We start from the raw sequence: 24068 nt of genomic DNA, 5'->3' as shown, positions 1-24068 counted from the left end.
TTAAATAGAATGCATCGGCCGGGAATTGAACCCGGGCTGCCCGCGTGGCAGGCGAGCATTCTACCACTGAACCACCGATGCGTGTAAGGCAGGCGGGCGCGGTGGACTCGCTTGTATAAGCATAACGTCGCGAGGCGCGTTTCCCAGCAAGGATTTTTTGATATTGTAACAACTTCTAAAGTACTTATTAAAATGAAAAACAGAACAGACAGTTTTGATCTACATTAAATGGCCAACGTAACTAATATACTTGGCGTGATGTGTTTAATTGTTGAATTAAATGCGTTTTTCTCTAAAACTATTCGCAATTTCGAAATAGTTTAAAAAGCAAATTTTATCTTCGTTTAACGTAGAAATTTAATAAAGTATTTTAAAGGATAAGGATTAATACCATTATGGAAAAATATCCTTCACAATAAAAAATATATCGAAATTACTATTTTTAGACAGAAATATGATCACTACACGTTATTCTTAAAAGATACGAATATGCCATCGCAGACTTTTTTGTAGATCTTATTAAGAGGAACAATACTCCAGTACATTTTTTTCATGTAGTATTTACCATTAAAGCAGCGCATGCGCCAAAGTGTCTCAGCGGGTAGGACTTTATACACATTTATCGTATTTATGTTAATTTACATAAGAATGTACAAATAATAAACTATATATAAACCTTCCCTGAGAAATACTCGACCTAATGGTGAAAACCGCATCCAAATCCGTTGGGTGGTTTAGAAGAAGAAGAGTTAGAAAGTTCAGACAGACATAAAAAGCGACTTTGTTTTATAAGATATAGGATAGGATGATACGCCACATCCCTGCCATGCATGCACTTTTGATATATTGAAATAGTAATACATACTATTAACTAAGCTAAACTAAATGGTTCATTTAAATATCGTAGCGTAGATTTGTTGATTTTTTATTATATGTATTTAAATAGATATTTACATTTAATGTATTACTATACAACGCTAACAATAAATATTTAAGCAACAAAATTATATATATTTAAGTAGGTACATAGCTATAGATAGTTCAAGCGTCAATAATTATTATTTGTAGGGTAGTTGCAAACTATTCGTAAAAATACCAGTTCTAGCGTCAGTGACATATATTTATATGTAGATTTTTGTATGGCTGGATTAGTATAAATTGTGCCCGTGAGCCTGGAACGTTCTTTTTCCGTCTGTTCTTTCCGACGAGAGACACCCCTTGGACCATCAAGCGCCTGAAATTTGATTCAATTAGTTATGGAGTCATTGCAATTTAATTATAACATAGACGAAAGCAAGCCTGTTTTCACGATAGCTAGTGAGAATCTAACAACAACTACAACTGTAAGTACAAAACATAATTCTGGTTTATTAAAAACAATAGTAAAATAATGGAAACTACCGCCGTGTAAAAATAAAATTAATAATTTGTTTAGTCATTGAAATTTTCTGAATTTTCTGTAAATTAAACCTTTTTTCAATTAGTTTACTTGCAAAGATGTTTTATTGTGACGTGGCTTTTGAGGTGACCACTTAACAATAAGATTGGAGTCAGTTACTTTGATATTATTTAATAGTGAGTAATCCGTTAATTAATTAACAATGATACATTATACTACTGTAAACGCAGTGTTTCAGTGTCCGAACACTCAATATACTCCAATTGAAATAATAAATTATTTTAATTTCACTGCTATGGTTAAGATAAGCGCGGCGTTGATTGTCACTCGAATGCCACGTATTCAAGTAAACAACAGAGTGGGTTGTTGTTTAGCTCACGTATTCAGAACGTAGCAGGATAAGCAGGGGGAACTTGAGAGCCTGGTGTTAAAACACTCCGTTCTCATAAAAATACTTCGTTGCCCACTCTCCACCGAATTCTGGTGTTGCGTATAGAGTGGCGGAACTCGACGCCGCGCTTTGCTTCGTTAGCAGAGCGAGGAAATAAAAAATATTAAATATTTAATTTCCCCGAGTGTGAATCGAACCCACAATCCGTCGCGTTTACAGTCACACGCTAGTTGCGTGACCCCTGGCGCGCCACGGCTGGCCTCTTGTTGTCTCTTTTACCATAATATGTGGGATAAAGCGTTAAGATCAGAAAAAATGTTATGTATAGAAAGTTTATTTGCATTTGCATGCAAGTTTATTTGCATGTGACTCATATATTTAAAAAAATCAGGATAGTTTTGCAATACCCGACAACATCGGTAGTGGAAGTGGACCGAAGAGTGCGTTTTCTCCATTGGCTGCCCCATTTCAAAGCCGTATGCATACCATGATGAGCCAGCAGGATCCTAGACCAGCTGATACAGGTTATTATCGAAGTAAAGAAGTGAAAAATTCGTCTCACACAGTTTTTAAATTATATTGAAGGAAGTTCATGGCATGTTTGTAATAAATGTGGAATATTTATGTTTCTAAAAGGTATTTTCCTTTAACGCAGGTTCAAATCCCGCTACATTCAAATTTTTAACACTAGATTTTTTTTATTTGATACGCGCTGCAGAATCTCTGAGTAGGTACTGTAACGTAGTAATATTATAAACATGATATTTCTTGTTAGTCTTTGTATTATCCATTTTATTTGTATAGAAAAGTGTCGTTGCACTTATTGAGAAAATAAGCCAACAATACCTTTTCCTGGAAAATTAGTTGCCCTAAAAACACTTTCACACAAAACACTAACGACCTATATTTTCTTTATAGCGCCGTCAACCTCAGATATAGATGAAGTGCTGATGAATCTGCACATAAATAATTCAGATTTGCTGTTCGACGACAACAATTATTATCTAGGTAAAATTATGTTTAAAATATATAAACAAATATATTTTATGAGCCTACATACCTTAACTCCTAAATAGGAATAAATTGAAATTATATAAAAATTTTATAAGAAAGTTTCATATAAAATGATGTATGTGATTTTACACTGGCTTGAGTCCAAATATTTTAGTCAAGTTTTAGTCTTGTTTTTTAAATAACTTTAGTAGCACTATAATTTATGACTCCTTTTATGATTTATGAGCTACGTTATGGCATAAATTATTTTCGCTACAAAAAATTTTTATACGATTGCAGGAAGTAGAGCGAACTCAATGTCAGCTTCGTCAGTTCGTTCGAACGTTTGGTCGGAAAATTCTGGCTCTGGGGCGAGAAACGGAGAGATGATGGATACATTTGATTTTCTAGTAAAAAGTAAGTGCAAAAGTTTTAACTTTGACTCGCTCACAAAAAGTCACTAGTACCTGCATAACATTTTTTATATAAGATATAGAAAGAGAACAATAATACAATAAAAAAATGAGCAGGTCTGTCGTCGGCAAACAACTATGTGTCAATGTTGACTCAAGAGCAGCTTTCGGTGCTACGTTCAATCCGGCCGAGTGTGCTGTACGAGTTCCTACAAGAGGTGGCCAAAGTACGCAGTGACAAGCGCTTGCGACGTGCACTTCCTAATGTATGTATTTTATAGAAAAACACACTTTTTATCATGTTACATATATTACGAAAATGTATACAATATTGTTTACAAATATGAATTTCCATACATACTTAATAAGTTTACTACTTAATACTTGATTATTTAATACTTGATTATTTTAGTATATTGACTTATTTATAAGTCAATATACTAAAATAATCAAGTACAACTTTACGTATCGTTTCAGGATCTTAAAATTACTATTCTATTATAGAAATTTGAACATATTTAGTTTAACACCCCAAAAGGGTCGAAAATACATTTACACTCGTTGCAGGAATGTGCATTTTGTAAGAACAACGGTGTGAATGAAGAAAATTATTCATCACACGCGCTGAAAGACTGGCGCGGGCGGGTGCTCTGCCCCGTGCTGCGAGCCTTCCAATGCCCGCGATGCGGCGCCACCGGCGATCGCGCCCATACCATCAAATACTGCCCTGAAAACGTTGACGCAGGTAGCTATTTATTTATTTAATAGGAAACAAATCGTGGCATAAGTGTAAGACTGTTGATTCACACTCGAGGAAATGAAATATTTATATGAATTTATATTTTCATTGCTTCGATCTGGTGGCGAGCCACTCGACAAGCAATGCCTTTAGAATTGTATATGCCTACAGTACCTATGTTATATTAATTTTGATTGGTGCTTATTTTTAAAAACGTGTTAAGTGCTCTAGTTAATTAAAATGTGTATGAGACTAGTCGTGGCGCAGGGCACAAGCGTGGGACGAGGAAATAAAATATTGACTATTTTTACTTCCTCGCTTTGGTAACGAGGTGAAACGCGAAGTTTCCGCCACTCAAAACTCAATGCCTCCGTCTATCCTGCTATACGCAGGACACAGCGTTAAGCTAAATTATAATTATAATGATATACTTATAGGTATAAAATGACAAAAGGAATCTTTGAATTTTAGTTAAAAACTAAGGTTACAGATTTTGCCGAGACTTTACAAGCATGGAGATAGTAGGTGTCGAGTTTCACTTCTACTGAAACTCCACTACAGTTTGTCCCACTGATATCAAAAATAAATAGGAAGCCATTGACATAAATGGATTCGCATGAATTTGAAAATTTACTTGTTTGCCAGATGTAGATAAATTTATCACGGCTTGTGTTTTGAACAGGAAAGATTTAAATATACCCGTATATAAATTGTAATATAGGTTTTATTCCAAGAATGATCTTTTATTAATGATGTACAATTTAAATGCAATATTGAATATTTAAATATTTAGAAGTTCGATAAACTGTGCCTATTTATGCAAATTTGGGAAAGTCACGTGCAAAATTCTTAGTCGATAAATAAATGCAAAACTTGCGTCAGTTCAATCTTGACTTTCATATGTGCCTGTGTAATGTATTTTTTTTATCTTCACACTGTATCCCGCACGTAGCAGTAGACTGAGGACACCTGGAAACTTATAATATTAAGACGGAGTGCACATGCTTCAGTCCGTTATCGAACAGCCCCAACGAAAATCTTATGAGCAAATTTACAATTTCTTTTTTGTGTCCATACTACGAGTTTTCTTCATTTTAGTGTACCAAGTAACACGTATTTTATTTGTTCTCCTCTAAACACTGCTCAAATCTCAACACAAACAAAGCATTCTGAAAATTTCTTCAACCACTCTTCTTTTTGGAATGTTACCATTTGAAATACAATAGGTATAAATAAAAGATTTGAGCAGGTAAAGACCACATTCACTAGCTCACTCGCATCTGCTTAAGTATATTCGCCTCTCGGTTAATCTTACAATATACTTTCTGTGCGGTTGGCTATACTCGTATGAACAAACCATCCCAGTTGCCTGGGATATCCTCTTGTAGTAGTCCCCAATGTAACATATATGAAATTTTGCTTTTACACTATGAAAGAAGTATATTTATATTTTATTGAGGTATACAGGTGTCTGACCGAGGGTTAACACCATACCAAACATCTGAATTTCATATTCTCTGATTGTACTTGAGTACCGGAGTTGGGTGTATGTCAAGACACTTTCAGTTTATATAACAACTAGTGGGCCCGGACGCGGCTACGCCCGCGAAAATATAAGCCTAAATAACTAAAATAAATTAAAAAATAATAATAAGTGGAGATTTATTATTAGAAAAAATATCTGAGTAACCGAAATGAACAAACAAAAGAAGTAAAAGTACCTAAAGTTTGCCGTGCGCGCGTCCTAAACATTTTTCTATATTAAATAATTATTAATTTTTGCGAACAATATTAAATAAAATCCCAAATGATTAAAATTACGATATTTTAAGTGTATAACATCGGTATGGATAACCAAACTGAAATAAATTAATTATAAGCAGCAAATAATTACATAAAAAATAATAGTAATTCGATTCGAATTCGAGAAATATATAAAAAATTATTTATTTTATTTCAAAGTCATCTACCCGTTCGCGTCGGTCATACTATACCACTCGTAGGCTAGGTCATTTGGAATCGGTGACATCTCCTTAATTATTTATTACAATGTTATACAGTAAACTATAATTTCAATCTAGTTGAAATGCTAAAAGTGACCATTATATTTATTTTCATAAGGATGAATATCAAATTATAGAAATCATCTAATTTTTGTTAATGTATACAAATCTATATCGGCGCGCGCCATGTATGCATTAAGCAAACTCACTGTGGGTGACGTTTTCTTAAAACAACAAACTTTGCAAGCTGTTGCTTAGCAACGCGTAGCGACGATTGTTATTAACATGGCGGAATAAATTCCTTGTCAAATTAATTATTTTAATATATTGGTATATAACGAAAATATTACAAATATGAGAAAAAAAAAGTATCCTATGTTCATCCCGGGACCCTCAAGTATCTCTATATGAGTATTTTATCACAATTAAATTAGCGGTTTGGCCCTGATTGCGTAAAGGACAGAGAGACAGACAGACAGACAGACAGAGTTACTTTCGAATTTATAATATAGGTATGGATGAAGGTCGTTAAAATTGCTTCAAAATGATGAAAGTTTGAAGGTTTATAAAATTGCTCAGTACGTCATCATTACTATGCGGGCACCCTTACGTTTAATTTTTTACACCAAATCTTGACCGTCATCAGCATTTGTTTTCTGTTTGTACAGAGTGCCAAGACTTCTATATATTTATTATCTTCTATATATTTTTAATATCTTTGTGGTTTTTTTATAATTAAGGTATGGAGCGTTTAGGACTGCTGGGTCGGCGCCGAATGCAGTCCAACCCCCTGGTGCTGGGCGCGCGGCCATCTACGACTCCCGCTACTCCTGCGTCGTCTCCCTCCGTTAACTCTAACATGAATTCTGTGTGGTCCAACTTTGGAATGAATTAAATTACGTCACAATTCTTAAGCGGTATAATATACCTACAACAACTTCCCAGAAATTATATGGAATATTTGCGTATTCGTTTGCTTCTTTACTTATGTATTTATATTAATTTCATTTACTTTATTCTAAGAGTTGTTTTATTATTTATTATTATAAAGAAGCAGCGAATTAAGACAAAGCCGAGAAATATACGTAGGTATATTATATGGTTTGTACGATTCAATTTGGACCAGACTTTCGACTTTCGACTTAAGTATAGAATAGCGAACGAGATATATTTTCAACTGTTTCTTTGTGTTGTCCTCCAATTAATTGTAAGTTCATTTTACTACTTAAACGGTAGAGAAGTGAACAGACGTAAAGTGGACGTTGGTTATATATTCTTATTAAAGTATGCAGGTCATATTTAATTTGAAACTCGTTTTAACCAACGAGATGGACGGCATAAATAATTTTCTACCGTACTGTATTTTTCATTGGGAATCAAATTCAAATCTTTCATTCATTTTGCTTTTATTAAATAATTTATAACATCAATACATTATAAAAAGAATTACGATCCAATCATTGCAATCTTGAATTTTCAATGAATTTATTGTTATTTTGATGATATTATTAATTTTATATTTTCTGAAGACAACTTGTAACATCGCACTTTTCCGTCTTTAGCAATTACAATACAATTTTTATCGACATATTTTTACTTTTACCAATGAAAATGTTCTTTCTTCTTAATGGTGTGGGCTTATAATAAGTTTGAGTTTTAAATAAAATATTTGCATTATTTCGAGTTTTATTCTCGTCCTTCTTATAAAAATTGACATTTATGGATCCTAAATAAATGTATGAGGCATATCAAAAATGCACCAAAATTGGAGACCTCTACAGTAAAATTTATTTTATATATATGAAGTAATAATTTAACGATCTATAGGTGTTCATTAAAAAAAACAAGTATAAATTTCAATAGTTTATGTAAAATACATGTAATAATGATTATATACATCAACAGCGTAACAGAGTATTGTATAGTTTATAATAGACGATTATAATAAACGGCTTTAAAAGGTTAAGCTAAATTACATTCCAGTACCTTTTCATTTCCCTCAATGGCACTTTCTCATTAAAAATTCTATATTCACAATTTCACATTATCATTTTTATCAACCGCTATAATGAAATATTTACAGTTATAATAAATGTAAAATTAACTTCATATAAAATTTTAAGTTGTTATATTATATAGTACAACATAAAAACTGTTTTGCTAGTAAAAAAATCTATACATCAGTTTACTTTTAGTTATAGAGATATTTCTTTTATTACTCATGAAATCATTTGTGTAATATAGACTACGTTATTAAATAATAAAAATAATATAAAGTTTGTGTCTTCTTCAATTAAACTATTATAAAAACTATGTTCATTACTTATTATACATTACATCTGTTAGGTCTTAGGGGCGTCCATAAATAACGTTACGCGAATTTCTTGTCTTTTGATCCCTCCCCCGTCTTTATCACTGCTTGTCGCAATTATAAGAAGTAGTATCTACCTAATTAGACATTTAGAAATTATTAAATTTAAAAAAAATGCTTTTCAAGTTTTTTACATAAATTTCGTATTGTATTCTCGGATATTGTATATTAAAATGCGATGTCACGAAATTTAGGACCCTTTTCACTTATTAACGTATGACGTAATTTATAGAAGGACCTTAGTATAGATGTATTTTTAATTTTGATTCATTGACAAGTAGTGAAAGACGGAAAAAGTAATATTAAGTTGGTACATTTTGCAGTAATTGAAACGAACTCGTAAACAAAATGTTAATATAGATTTTATGTAATTAAATAATATAAGAGCATTTATTTAACTGATTTTAAATCAATTAGGTTACAAATCTCGCTCCTTTGTTATTGTTATATTCAAAGACATATTAAACACTTATCTTTATACTACAATTTAATGAAAAATAATATTTATAATAAAATGTATATTATCATATAAACAAAGAATATTCTACGTTACACAGATTATTCTATCTATAAATTTATTTCATAATAATATAGAACCAAACAAAGACAAAACAGCAATATTTAACAACTTTCTCGATGTTATTTTATAATAATGTGCAATATATTTTCTTATACCATACATTATGTCATAATATCGTTATAGTCCAATCATATCAGGAAAAAATGTTAAATTTATTTATTTATTAATTATTTTCCAAATTTTGATTCTAATAGAGATTCCTTTATTTGCTTCTATATGATTCATTTTTATAGTTCCACAACAATAAACATCTAACATCACATGTTTTAAAAACCGAACACTAATTAGTAAATACATCAAAACAATATCTTGTTAAGTTGAGCTTAAAATATTTTAGATGTTTTGAATGTCATCTGTACTATAATTTCTACAAAATATAGTAAACCAATAAAAAACTTAGTAGTAGTCGGAAAGAAATTCCTTTAAAAAAAAACGATTATTTAAAATAGTGATGTGCGAATAAATAATTGAAAGTACATAATCATAGTTTCAAGAATTATCCCATTTATAGCAAGGTAGCTAACGAGAACCTTGTGTTGAGACACTCCGTTCTTGGTTTCCACTCAAATTAGTGTTATTATGTGTTGAGTGGCGGAACTCAACGCTGCATTTTGTCTCACCAGAGCGAGTAAATTATAATGATTCATTCGAAAAAGAAAAAATCAAGCAAAAATCGCTTATAATAGTTGTTAGATATTAGCTAAAAGACAACATAGGCAAATAATAATAGACAATTGGCAAGCAAGACAATATACAAGGCGAAAGTAACAAAAATTAAAAGCTACAATATTTATGTAAATATAAAAAAACGCTCACTAATCGAAATGAGATTCAAATTCGTAAAATTATTTTTGGAAACATCGTTGTACTTTTTTTTTTGGAATGATAATGATTAAGTTTGTAAAAATTTATGCTTCAGAGGGAATGTTGAGATTTTAACCAAACAAAAAAGTCAATTTTTATACATTTTTTTAAAATTTGTTTCTCATCAATATAACATTAGGTAGAATAAAACATATATGAAAATAGTAAGAACAAATTGATTAATTATATAATTAATTTATTAATTGCATAATATGGAATGCATTTATACCGTAAGCTACATATTGTAGAAATTTATAAATTCATAATTTTATAAAACTTTTTAATAAATTTGAAGACATGTCGTTCATAAGGCAAAATATAAAAATCCTTTGTAAAAATATCATATGACGTGGTTGTATTTCTTGTCCTAGCTCATATATAAGCAAATCTTTGGTTTAATATATAAAAAGCTCATCATATTATGTTGTTAAGTTTTTATGAAATAGGAAGATATGGTATGCAAGTCTTTGTATTAGGATTTTGGCAGATCAAAATATGTTCCAAACAATTTTATTAAAGCCTCAAAACGTTTTTAGAGATCATTTTCATTTAGGGTTGCCACTGAATTTAGTAATGATAGTATTTCATTATATTTTATTATTAGAGGCCATATAGATTAGACCTAGTGTTAATATTTATTATGATAGCTTCATACTTAATCCCACATATAGCAAAGTAGGCTGTATTGTGTGTTGGAGTGGTAGGACTTAACGGCAAAAATATTCATTTCACCTACTGATGGACAAATTACAATTTTGTTCTAAAATTTTAATCATAAAAGTAATTTTTAATTTAATTTCAACATTAAATGTATAAAGAACACTTGTTTCACTACTTACTATTGTTATATTAAAAGTGGCAGCCCTATAAGCAGTATTGATTTTAAACATTTATATAATTTACTTAATAAATTTAAGTAATGTTTGTAATTTCTAGCAGTCCTAAGTCTAATATTGAAAAACTTAATACTAATTCGTTATTTTCGTGAAGTGTGCACGTCTTATAATATTACATCGACAGGAACAATAACAGAAACAAATTGAAATATTATGAAAGGAGTAAACCATTAAATATATAAAAAAATCTAGTTTCCATGTAAAAAAAATATTTAAAAAATCGTACTTTAATACGACTTTAAAATAAATCTGCACTCGTAAATACGATATTATTTTTTCAGCTTGACGCTGTAACTCGTACATAGCACAATTGGAAGATGGAACCTAAGGTTAAAAGAATCTGTTTCCCACGCATTGCCCGATTTTCGAGATATTGCGTGTTGAATGACGGAACTCAACCCCGCACTTCGTCTTTATATCAGTGAAATGAAAATAGCTCATTATCTTGAATGGGAATTGACCCATCATCGACGGTCAACCGGATTCAATTTTTATTTAACATTTTTTTTAACACATTGATTATTTTTAAGAGAATATATAATAGTATAGTAGTAATCACTAGATGTTTTCACCGTTTGTATCACTCGTCTCGCCACCACAAATGCAGTCGTCGAAACTTTTTCTCTATTCGTCATTCACTGGAATTTTCACCTGTGTAATAAAAAACACATTTAATGTAATTTGAAATATTTCTTTTGTTTTTATAATATTTAAGGCACCGTAGCTGGTCAATTTTCTTGCTCTAGCAACATTCAAAACGCGACATTGAGCTCAGCTACTCAACACGCAGAAAATGGACGATGCGCGTGGGTGGCAAACAGAGTGTCTTAACACTAGTTTCCCTCGCCTACACTGCTATGAAGGAATAAGCGTAAAGATCCCAATTTTTTACCATCATTATTGTTGTGTTTCCGAACAAGGCGCTCCGGGTGCGAGTGCGCCAGCTGCGTGTAGTCGCGGAACACTTCGTTGTACGTGTCGTCGTTGGAGGACATTTCACTCTCGCGCATCTCCTCGTTCAGCTTTGTTAGCCTTAATCTGTTATTAAACATATATATTAAACACAATCATAGTGAGGTAGAAAAAATATTTTGTTTTGCAAGTGCGTTGGTTGTAAGTTCAGTCATACAGAAAATTATTACATTTAAATTTAATTTCATTACAACGTTTTGATTGACGGCAAAACAAAAACGGTACTCAACACGTAATGTCTCAAAAAATCGGTTGCAAGTGGGCAACGGAGTATCTTAACACAGGTTCCTTGCTATACAAGGAATACAGCAAAGAATTATTTTGTTTAATGGCAGAGGAAATTAAAATATCACATTTGGAGTAAAATAGTACTTACAAAGTGACAATGTCAGCGTTGGCGTGGGCCACAGCGATGTCGAGGGGCGTGCGTCCCGCGCCGTCCGCCAGCGCCTGGTCCGCGCGGTAGCGCAGCAGGAGACACACCTGGAAAGTATACACTATTTTAATCACTTTGGAGCGTCATGACAACAAATATATTATGTTTGTCTATCATTTCGAAACCATAAATCATATTTTCAAAAGATTGTTGCTGATCTTAAGCTTGTTGTTGTTGTTGTTGTGTGGCTTTGTTTTTTCTTTGAAATTTTATTTTTTTGAAGGTGACGATGTGAAATTATATTATGATAATTAATAATAATAATAAAAATTCTACTACCTGCCCCGTATGACCGGCTTCTGTAGCTAAATGCAATGGAGTCATTCCATCTTCATCTTGAACATTCAACTTGCTACCATTAAGTAAAAGAAACGAGCATGCCATTACAGAACCCTGAAAAAATTAATAACTATTTATATTTCTCAAATATTGTGATGGAGTTTAAAACAGTCGAAATGCAATAGATATATAAGCGCGACGGTTGTGGATTCCCATTCGGAGAATGGAATATTTAATATTTTTATCTCACTCTGGTAACAAGACAAAACGTGGCAAAGCGTTAAGTTTCGCCACTCAACACGTAATGATTTGAAAATTCCGCTTAAAGTGGGGATCGGAAGTGACTCAATGCTAATAAAGTGTCTTAACACTTAAGTTCGCTTTAATTACCTTGCACAGCGTGAAGTTAAAAAAAATTAATAAAAAGATTAAATGAAAACTTAAGATCTCTCTTAAAAACTAATTTCCGAGACATTGCGTGTTGAGTGGCAAAAATCACCGCTACGCTCTGTCTATTAGAGCGTGGAAATTAAAATATTTTACATTTAAGCATTCTACTGAATGGGGATTCACCCCACAACTGACACCTTAGTGCCTACTGCGCCATAAAAGCGTCTAGAGAGAATGCTAGTTATTAAAAATGTATATATATATATATATAGCGTACACTGAGTACAGCCGCGTGCAGGGGGCAGCGAGCGCGCGCCGCCGCGGCATTGACGTCCGCGCCGGCAGCCAGCGCTGCGCGCATCACGCACACGTTGTGCGCACGCGCCGCGCGGTTTAATACCGCGTCCGCCGACAGCTGCGATATGTCCTCTGCGCCTGTGTTTATATTGCTTACATAAATTTAAATTATATACTTTTCGAAAACTTTTAAATGTGTTAACTATTTTAGATTTAGTGGTTACTTTACTCACCAATGAATAAATAATTGAATAATTTAAAAATATTTCCAAAACATCTATTGATAATATATTGAACTCTTATGAATGTTTAGTTGTTTTTTTGTGCATTTTATTGCGATTAACGGCGTAATTTTGTTACGATTTCATAAATTATTTGTTATTTAGTAATAGATAATTTATTGTCACTGATTTATAATAATTAAAAAAAAATTGGACAAAAAATAGTTACCTAAATCATCGTCCTCTCCCTCAGTGGAGTCGTGGTCGGAGGGAAGGCTGAGGTCGACGGAGCGCTCGCCCGACAACTCTGTCCCGATCAACAACACGGGGCTGCCTTCTGATTTCGTCGAACTCTCTGATACTGGAAGTAATAGTAATATAGTGTATAACAGGCTTTACGCAAACTATACTAGTTCTCTTATAAAAATAATGTTTTCAAAACCTCACCACTAGTGCTGCTATTTACGTCACTTTTTTCATCTTTGATTGTTTCCGGCACAGATGGAGGAATTCGCACCCTGTGAACATTTATATATATAAACTCAATTTCCTAACCATCATGTAAGTAAAGCTTAGAGACAGAAAAATAGTTGCTTTTTCCTTAAAAAAATCAATACGATCTTATTAAAAACAATTCATTAGAAGCTAGTGGAGCTTTCCGATGTTCCCTACGTATGTTGGCTAGACGATTTTATATTCATCGATATCTTACATCTAACAATTCACAATTACCAACTTTTGAAATGGTCCAAGGTCAGTAATATTTTTGACTCAAACCAAAATTGAATTTTTTAGCTTAAAAATACATATCGGTTAGTTACCGTCGTCTAGCCCTCCGGACGGACCAGCGCCTGCCATTCCTCAATGGAGATTCTTGTATTGAATCTGACATACTGTTCACAATGTTTTTTACAAACTGCAGTTTGACATACTTTGCCCGAATCCATGCTTCACGTACCGATCTGTAAAATTTACAGATATCGTTAACCTATTGGTACATTTTTTATCTTCATATTTATACATATGAATTAAATACAATCAAAATATATATATAATAAAGCGTCCTTATCGCTATTTTATGCATTCATTGTATGTCGAAGTTGTCATGTTATATTATGAAAGTGAAAACTTTGTGATATCATTCTTTTTTTTCCTTTACGCTTATGCCGCATATAGCAAATACAACTGCAGAGGGACCTAGTGTTACAACATTCCGTTCCCCACTTTCCCCTGAATTTTTAAAACATCGTATTGAGTGACGGAACTCAATGCCACGTTTTGTTTTATTAGGCGAGCGAGGAAATAAAAAATGTTAAATAATGCTTTCCACCGAGTGGGAATTGAACCCATTACTGATGCGCTTACAGTTACTTTCATTTTAAGAGAACTAAAAACAACAGACTTATGGTTAATGAAATTATGGAATTCCAAAATTTTTTCAATCATATCTAAAAATAAACAAGAAATTGAGTTCAAACAACCGTAAAGATAAAAATAATATTTTGCTATGAGAGGTGTATATAAATAATAATGTAAATGATATATATGAGATAGTGAAATTAGATATAATAATAAGATAGAAAAGACTATGAACCACTTGGTACACATTAGTTCAATACGACTACTAATGAAAAAAAAACTTACGTTTCACAATCAGGGCTCGCTCGTGTTATTTCAGCACCTTCAGTGTTAGCTTCATATATTAAATTTACTACTTTGTTACCTAATTCTGCCATTACCTGTAAAAATTTTACTTTGAATATAGATAATTTTTAGTATAATTATAATCTATATATATAAAATCTCAAATTTTGCATAGGAGTTATTTATAGGACGTAGGTGCTCGCTAAGACGGGAATTTGCAATATTCGACTTCTAAGGGGTTGTTTTTAAGGTTAAAAGTTTGTATGAAACTTCGTTACTACAAATGCCCAGTCTCAAATTTTGCATGGACGTCACTTATAGGACGTAGGTACTCATGGAGACAGAAATTAATGATAACGTAGTATACGCAGGCGAAGACGCGGGCGGGAGGCTAGTAATGTAATAAAAATAACATAAGAAACAATAATTACCTTAATTATGTCTGGTTCCCAGTCGTCCAGCGTGAGCGATCTTACTTTGCTCACATGAACCCCTAGGGAACGATGAATACCAGAACATTCTGCGAAACAAAAAATATACATATATTAAATATTATAAAATTTCACAAAAACACTTTTAATATATTTAGGTGGCCACTGATGAAGGTGGTATGTGGCGCAAATAGCAGATATAAAGGTAACTAAAATTGGATGCAAGCGTAAATATGTGGTCCTTATTTTATTTACGCACGCACACACTCACGCACAGCACTCCATTCCCACTTTCTTCCCAATTTTCGATACAATGGAACTCAACGGTCGAAATGCGGCGTTGATTTCAACCGCTACTTTGTCTTGTTGCCCCAGACAGATACTCGGCCACTGCGGCACGACGGCCTTATTCAAAAATATAAGAATATATCATCTTACCTATACATAGAGTGATGCCAAGATTGATACTCGCCCATCGCGGGTTGGGACTGCCGCAGTCGCAGCAGTAGTTATTGCCAGGTATACTCAGCAGCTGTTCCCATATTCTGAAATATTTACAAATATTAGTGGAAAATAAGAGGCCGTTGTGACACAACGTCAGAATAAACGTGACAAAATCCTATAATATTCTTATAGTTACCTAATTTTCTTCATAGCAGGTGTACTAACGTGCTTGTTACCGGGGAGGCGGTCGTCGGGCACCAGTACTATTTGCGAGTCGGGGTTGTCCCTGCTCTGCCCCTGCTGTATGGCCGCCCTTATACCGTTTTGGAGGGCTGATATCCATGAGTTGAGCATTTCCTCCGAGTCCGCTTGCAACATGTGACTTCTGTCAAAAATAAAACAATATATTAGAAAAACATTTTCATTTGTTTTATAGGTTTATGCCGTATCACATGTAGCCTAAGGAAACATTTGTTAATATTTTTTATGTAATGTAATAATCTTACTAGATCTTGAATATTTCTAAATGGTACACTTACTTAGACGGTGACAAGACTTCAAAGCAAAATCTCCTTTCTCCATCATGAACTGGTTTGACGGTACAAAGTCTTAAATCTTCCTCCATGACTGTGACGTTTAATTCACCTGTCCTTTTCCTGTTAAAAGAGTTATTAGAAATTTTAATTGTTTATATAGAACGTTAAATTGACCTTAATATTTAATTGTTAAATGTTGTACAGAAAATGTGAAGTAAAGTAATATATGTATAAATACGTAAAAGGCCAAAGATATTGCAAATATTTTACAAAAAACCAAATTATAATAATTTTGCAATAACTTTAAGTAATAGATATTCATAAAATTATAATAAAAAACAGATACAATATATTGAAAACAGTCTATTAAACAAACACTACGCTTATTATTTAACTTCACAGACCCTGACCACTTGCGTCCCACTTGTGCAGCCTTCAAGCTGTAGCGTGTCGAGCGTAAAGTGTAAACAAACTAACCTGTACACAAGGCGATTATCGTACAAATAGAACCAACGCCGGTTCCACGTTTTGAATGCATTCGAAGTTCTTTTAAACAAATACCCCTGCATCCGAGGCATATTCTTTAAACACGGCGTGCTCATCAGACCATCCTTGCTGTCCCGCTCGCTGGCGACGGACTTGCAGCTCGGGAGAACTGTATCCTTACTATTTACTATCGTATGCCGATTTTCCATCTCTTTGTCGAGTATTTTTGTATCGTTACGCATTGTTGCAATCTGTAATGCACACATTAATCAATAGCTAGCATTAAATTACCAACATTCGATACTTTCTTAATTGTTCCGTGATATCAATTAGGATTAGCGTTTTTCAAGATATTTTAATTGTAGAAAAAGATGCAGTCACAAATACAATTAACTTCTCATTAAACATGCTTGGCAAATTATTAACATTTTTAACGATTGTTTTGTACGACAATGTGCGCAATTAAGTGACTATGCGAAGGTTGTCCTATATATTATATTTTCTCAGTAAAAAGATAATACACTTGAGGAAAATCTCTTGTGTTATTCAAAGAAAACAATTTTTAATTAAAAAATACGATAAACGTAAGTAAACAAAATAATTTTAATCTTATTACATATTATAGATATCATGTCACGTTCTAATGACCCTACTTCCCTTCCCTGTCACGTGCTATATATGAGCGTCCATGAGCATCGTTGCATACTATTATGACCCATCGACATATTTGGTGGTATTATAATATTATATAACAACGTAAATAAATATTCAATGCGCATCTAACACAACTTTCGCTTTTATACTAGCGTCGTTACAGAAAAGTTTAGTTTATTATATTGAGAGCATTTTCTTTTTACAAAATAATTATTGAGTTTAAATGCAAAAATAACATTATATATTATATTTTTCATAAATGTAAAGTATACAAAGTTTTCACAACTCATCCTAAAATAAAACTTAAAACACATAATTTTAAATAAACAAATCTAATAAATAGTAATCATGTTACAGAACACTTACCTCATCAGCTATGGACTTAAGAAATGGTTCCAAATCTTCAGACAAGTCCGCGCCCTGATGGTTGTAGGTGCAGCAGGCTTGCAAATATGACAGGAACTGAAAAGGTATTATATCTTACACATTGTAATCACTTATAACGCTATTTATCTTTGTGTGTCACTCGGGCGTTACTCGGCTTAGGGCTTACGAATATAAGATTTGATAATTGCTTTTAAATTTTGATTGTAATTATTCTATTTATAAAATTAATGAATTGTAATTATAAAATTAATGAAGAAACATCTCTCCTTAAAATAATTAAATTATTTATTTGCAAATCATATAAAATAAATAGAAAACATTAAAAAACCTTATACTATATTTACAATTTTATTATGAAAGTACGGGTAACACCCTGTGTGTTACCCGTACGTTCATAATTAAATTGTACTTAATACAAAAATGTTTTATTTATGAATTTAATCCTTATGAAAGATACTAACGTGTGAAACTCCAAAATGCCACAATTATTCTGGAATACTTACTATAAATTTCACACAATTTTTTAAATTAAATAAATTAATGAAACAAAAAAAAATATGAGCAACTGTCCCGACGAGATGCCGTAATCTGATTGCGCGGAATATTAGTCACCTTACTTGAATACAGCCTTGCAAGTAGTGTGGTACTAAATCTATTAAGCATCGATTCGTTGTACTATCAGTGACTAATTGACAATTTTGTGATACAATATCGATGTTATTATTATCATACAACATTTTTTTCTTGTTGATTATATTTTTAACCGACTTCTGTAAAAGGAGGAGGTTATCAATTCGATTGTTTTTTTTTTACGTTCGTTATCTCAGAACTTATGACTGGGTGAATCAATTTTGATGCTTCTCTTTTTATTTCAAAGCTGCTTGCTTCTTGTGTGGTCCATTTCGGATAATGTTGTCTGAGTAAACCACATAATTCTTAAAGAACGGGGAACGGAGTGTCTTAGGTTCCCTGCTGCCTTTTTTCTCTCCACAATTCTTATATTTCTATTAAAAAAAGATGGAAGAGTAGGATATTATTAATGTATAATATTAATGGGTGAAATGAGGTATTGTAAAATGTTATAAAATATTTATCTAATATGTTTAAAATATAACACAAGAAAATGCAAGTGCAGACGTTCAATTACATTTTTATAAATATAAAGTGATTTCATCACTAAGTCCTTCATTTTAATAAAGTACTACTATATCTACATACTACGTAGTAAACGTATTATTAGGAATTCTGTATGTTCGTGTTTGCATCGTATGATGACGTCATTGCACATAAAGTATAAAATAATAATAATAATAAGTATTTATTACTGGAATAAAAAATATACGATAGTAAAAGTTCACATAGGTTTGGTATTAATATTTATCAGTTATCACGACTTCTTTTACGATTTGAATAAGTTGAAAATGACAACAAACGTATTAATACCTGTATATACTTATAATGAATTACAAAAACAATTAAACAAAGATGAAAACCTTTCCAAAAAAAAAACTAAGGTTACCTTATTGAAAAAAAATATATAGGATATTACAACTTAAAAATTTCCCATTGCAAACATTAAATATACACATTTACGTTTAATTTATATTATTATATTATTACAGCAAATAAAAAACGATAACAGTATAAATATACAGAGCGAGATAGTTGCGTAGCAATTATAGTCATTGTTGTTTGTACTGTTGAGTCACGCGTTTCCGCCTCAAACTGTGATTTGCGTAACATATGCACCTGTATTGTATATTTACGGATATTAATAAACTTTCCTTGTTTTTATTATTATGTATAACAAACACTATTTATTATGCGTTATAATATTTTTCTCTATAACAAAAAAAATATATATTTAATGGAGCATGCGTTTTTTATTTTAGTACGGTCGACGAATCGTGGCCACCCTGTAGATGGCTGGGCAGGTTTTATTTTAGGATTTTTCTAACTTGTACTTTTACTCGACGTCCGTAACTTTGCTTTACTTTATTTTACATTTTAACGACCGAATTTAAACAAATCGTTTATATATCTCGTATGTGACGAACGTCAATACGTTATAATTTTAGAAGATCAGTAAATTATCCAATCTAACTAATAGATTTCCTTTTATTTCTGATACTAGTTAGCTAATGTTAAATATATGAGTAACAAAGCTAATTATGTTTTCGTTCTAGATAGTTCAAATTTCGTTAGTATCCTGTTTGTTAATCTTATTAGCTTATTCAATTATAAGTGACTAAAACTGAAAGCCTAAAATTTACTGCGGTAGATTTTTGGAACATAAGTAAATTGTATAATATCTGCTATAGGTAAATTAAAGAATTCTAAATAAAAGTTCTAAATACATACTATTTAGTTAGCAAAGTTTTATTATAGTAAGACATTCAATTGAGATTCAAATGGAATAATTATAAAGTCATTCATTTTCTCGTACAGCAGCGAGAGATGACAGTTAGAGGAAACCAAATGTTACGATATTTCGTTACAGAGGCCAGCCCAATTTTTTGAGTTGTTGCTGAGCAAAAAAAAAGTAGATATTAAAAAGGATAATCTGGTAACAGAATAAAGCGCGACGTTTCACACGAGTGAAAGAAGAGTTGAGTAGAGATAAGAGTGTCTTAACACTAGGCTTTCTCTACCTACCCTGTTATATGGGGGATACTGCTTGAAGTAAAAAAAAGACAAACAAATAAAAGTACTCACCGTAGCAAGTATTTCGTGCCGACGTCTAACTTGAAGCATAGTAATTTTTTGTACATGATCCAATGCAGTGTGTCGAAAACATGAGCGTGTCGCCAATAAGAGATTAACAACTTCCTCCACATCAGTAGGTTTATGACGAGATACCTAATTAAAAGCAAACATATTTAAAGTCATAACAAGCATATACATAAGCTTTGATATAGCTTCATAAGAACAAATGGTCAGTGCACTTGGTTGGGCAGAGTCCCAGAGGTGCTGGTTCAAGTCCTGCTACATTTTAATTTAAAAAATAAAATTTCTTGCTGCAAAATAAAATTTCTTGCTGCAAAATAAAACTTTAAAAATGAAAAAGCATTTGAGTCAAATGTTTATGGCTTTTAAGAAATCTATTGTTTAATAGTACAAAACTATGGCATTACCTGAGAATTTCTATTTAAAGCTATATCCAGTTCATTTGAGATTTTATCAAAATGATGTTTACTTTCCTTCACACCCTTTATATCTCTGTAAGTAAAATATAATATTAATTAATGCTGACATTAAAGCTGTTGTGAGGCAGTAGCAGTGGATGACTGATAAACACTATTGTTGTGGATCCAATTTTCACTGAGAAAATAATTTAATGATTCCTAGGTAAAGTAATGAAAGTGAAAAATCACCAATGTTTTGAACTACTAGGAAGAATAGTTTTAATGATTTTTTTTCAAAATTTCAAATAAATAGTTATTTATGCATTTTTTAGACACACTTGTAATCAAAAACTACCCTTGTTAGTGGTTTAAAACAGTAATGAAAGACATTTGCAATTTTGTTGCAAAGTTGAGAAGTGTCCTAACACTAAGTTACCTCTGTCTACCCAGCTATACTTGAGACACAGTGTGAAGCTTAAAAACCAATGTTAAGATAAAATAACGATGGCATGGAGGCAAATATATACACTTAAAATATTATCATATAGCTTGTATGAGTCATTACATCAATTATATAATTACAAGAATTGATTTAGTGTTTTATCATTAAAATATTGTTTTTACTTCAGGCAAATTGAGTTTTGTATCAAGACACTATGTTCTAAGCTTTCTGTCCAAATTTAAAACATTAGGTGCTCAATGCTTTGTCTTGCTAGAGCAAGTAATGTCATAATTATAATACACATCTGGAGGTGGAGTCCATTACCATTATGTTTTCAATCAGATGCTATCCCGCAATGCCATGGTGGGCTCAATGAATTCACATTATAATCTAAATCCTTTCTAATTTTTAATTTATAGTATAAATAAATCAGCTTCATGCTATATTCTACACACAGCAGAGTAGGCAGAGGGAGCCTTGTGTTAAGACACTCTGTTCTCTACTTTCCACTGAATTTTGGAGGCATTGCATGTTGAGTGGCAGAACTCAACTCAAGAGAAATATACATTTAAATGAATATTTAATTTCCTTGAGTGGGGATTGAACCCATAACCAATGTTTACAGTCACACTAAGTGCCTCTGCACCTCTAGTATAAAGTCATTTATAAATATAAGCAATTTATTAGTAGTAGTAGTATCTTTATTATAAACAAATACGTCTTGAAGATTGAGTTTATGATCTAAAGTTCATTAATCTAATTTAAAACTTGTAGCATGTAGTTAAAATTTATATCATGTGATGTTTACAATAGGAATTAAAATAGGTTTTATATAAAGTTTATAATAATGAAGTATTATAGTAAAAACAACACAAAAAACATACACTTTAATAAATGCAGAGAGATTCTTTAATACAGTCCTAGATGCTTGGTCCAGCAATATAGAATGGAATTTAGTCATCTCTTGCAAAGCATGGATCATGCGGTTTAGAGCTGACTGAACAGTTGCATCCTCTGAAAAACTGCTGGTCAGGTCCCATAATGCATTAGTAAATGTGCTGTAGAGAAATTATTTACGTCTTATATTGATTTTTGTATGTATAAAAGCATTCCAATAACAATTCTGGGAAGCAAGATAACAAGCGAAGTCCTAAATCTTTGTGTGACAAACAAAAACTTTAAAATATTGTGTTTATTTATCTATCTCAATTAAAAAGTTATTGAATGGAGAGTTTACCTTCTTTGAGTCATATATATTTTCCCTGATTCGATCATAACAGCACAAGTCTTTAGAACCTTATCAAGCTTTTGTTCTAAAGCTTCAACACTAGCTTCTTCGGTTTCTAGTTGTTCCCTTTGGTCGAAAGTTTAAAATGTTTATTAATTAATAAGTGTAACACGTACGAAATTTCACTTTCTACGAACAATAAACTTTCATTAGCTTACCTAAATTTTGGGGAATCTCTAAGACACTCATCAAAATCTATTAAGGGCTTCATGTTTTATTAGTTAAAATAAAATTTAATTTAATTTAATTCAGTATTTTAGGAAAATTTATTCATTTTTGAAACTACACTTAGTATCAATCTAAAAAATAAGAAAACCTTTATTCACGAACAAAACTAAACGAAATCACAGATTCACAGACACAAGCACAGAACACATATACCAACCAATTGCAATGTTGCTAACATAGAATAAATATAACTAGAAATCACAGATAATAATATAAATTACGAAGTTTACTGCTTTACACTTTGTAATTTATATTACTATTATTATCAGTAGCTCAGTAAGTCATAATTAAAGTATATTTTTCTTAACTCCATTTAAGGGTGTTTTAAATTTTAAATAAGTGCATATTACATCTACTGTGACTATACATAATGTTGTAATTTTGTTCTTTTACAATAATAATAAAGATACCAAAAGAATGTAAATAAAATAAGGAAGGAAAGGAAAAGGAAGTCTTCTTCTTCGTGTCAATGAATGGAGAATTCATATCACATTTTGCCAGTATTTAGCCACGTCGACTGCGGCATCTGTTGCTTCCATCAGATCGTCATGTGAGCAGGTGAATGGACATTTCGGGCAGGAGAGTAAGTGTGCCATCGTTTGTGGATCGGCGCCACAGTCACAGGGTGACCCATCCCTCAGTTCGTACCCCCATCTCACGAGAAGCTCTTTGCAAGGAAAAGGAAGTGAAAAAAGTGGTAAGTATTGGTTGTTAAGGGAAACATACACTCATTTCGACTTATTGAATTAAAACTCAAAACTGAAGATTTAAAAAGACTATCTCAGAATGGACGAGAAAACAGGTCCAATAAACTGCACAGGTTTAGGCCTACAGACATTCCGTTGTAACTGCGCAGGCATACCTGCATAGTAAGACCTCAAAACTTTGAACATACTGATGGTTCTGTGGAAACATTTTTAAATTTTTACAAAAGTATTTAAATGCGATTAACTGTAACGAGATTGGGTTATTGGGGTTATTGTGTTATTATTATGATTGTCTTTTTTAAATTTAGATTTTTAAAATAATGTAAAATTTAAATACAAAAATAAATAAGATAAGCAATATAATATGTAGCACATAATTTGTAGCTTTTTATTTTTAGATAATTAAAACAATGCTTTAAGTTTTGTTTTGTACCACATCCACATTTTTTATT

At 32.0% G+C, this 24068-nt stretch overlaps 2 protein-coding genes across 6 annotated transcripts; one reads left to right on the top strand and one right to left on the bottom strand.

The window, feature by feature from the left end:
- The first annotated feature begins 1165 nt into the window (after positions 1 to 1165).
- LOC146533843 (uncharacterized) lies at positions 1166 to 7615 on the top strand. The gene is made up of 7 exons (XM_085193984.1): positions 1166 to 1343; positions 2182 to 2314; positions 2709 to 2798; positions 3084 to 3200; positions 3314 to 3462; positions 3764 to 3941; positions 6679 to 7615. Exons 1-7 carry the CDS (start codon positions 1257 to 1259, stop codon positions 6831 to 6833), a joined length of 909 nt encoding a protein of 302 aa, XP_085050110.1. The 5' UTR covers positions 1166 to 1256; the 3' UTR covers positions 6834 to 7615.
- A 173-nt stretch (positions 7616 to 7788) lies between these two features.
- CenB1A (Centaurin beta 1A) lies at positions 7789 to 23056 on the bottom strand. 5 transcript variants are annotated; one of them, XM_085193979.1, is made up of 20 exons: positions 22840 to 23056; positions 22631 to 22747; positions 22278 to 22451; positions 20961 to 21045; positions 20542 to 20685; positions 17806 to 17901; positions 16777 to 17036; positions 16303 to 16419; positions 15960 to 16148; positions 15758 to 15864; positions 15320 to 15408; positions 14889 to 14983; positions 14066 to 14206; positions 13692 to 13762; positions 13474 to 13599; positions 13004 to 13161; positions 12337 to 12450; positions 11998 to 12104; positions 11542 to 11687; positions 7789 to 11300 (listed from the first exon to the last, which is right to left on the bottom strand). In XM_085193979.1, exons 1-20 carry the CDS (start codon positions 22890 to 22892, stop codon positions 11281 to 11283), a joined length of 2409 nt encoding a protein of 802 aa, XP_085050105.1. In that variant the 5' UTR covers positions 22893 to 23056; the 3' UTR covers positions 7789 to 11280. The 5 variants fall into 5 exon arrangements, with proteins under 5 accessions (XP_085050105.1, XP_085050104.1, XP_085050106.1 ...); XM_085193978.1 differs by having other exon boundaries at positions 13474 to 13605; positions 22840 to 23055; XM_085193980.1 differs by having other exon boundaries at positions 13474 to 13605; positions 22278 to 22415; positions 22840 to 23055.
- Between the last annotated feature and the right edge of the window lie 1012 nt (positions 23057 to 24068).

The sequence above is a fragment of the Heliconius melpomene genome, chromosome 12, assembly GCF_056956725.1.
Source record: "Heliconius melpomene rosina isolate 202511_hmr_F chromosome 12, ASM5695672v1, whole genome shotgun sequence".
In the NCBI taxonomy this organism is placed as follows: Eukaryota; Metazoa; Arthropoda; class Insecta; order Lepidoptera; family Nymphalidae; genus Heliconius; species Heliconius melpomene.
The sequence above is the reverse complement of the archived record's forward strand: the minus strand, read 5'-3'. Positions and strand labels throughout refer to the sequence as shown.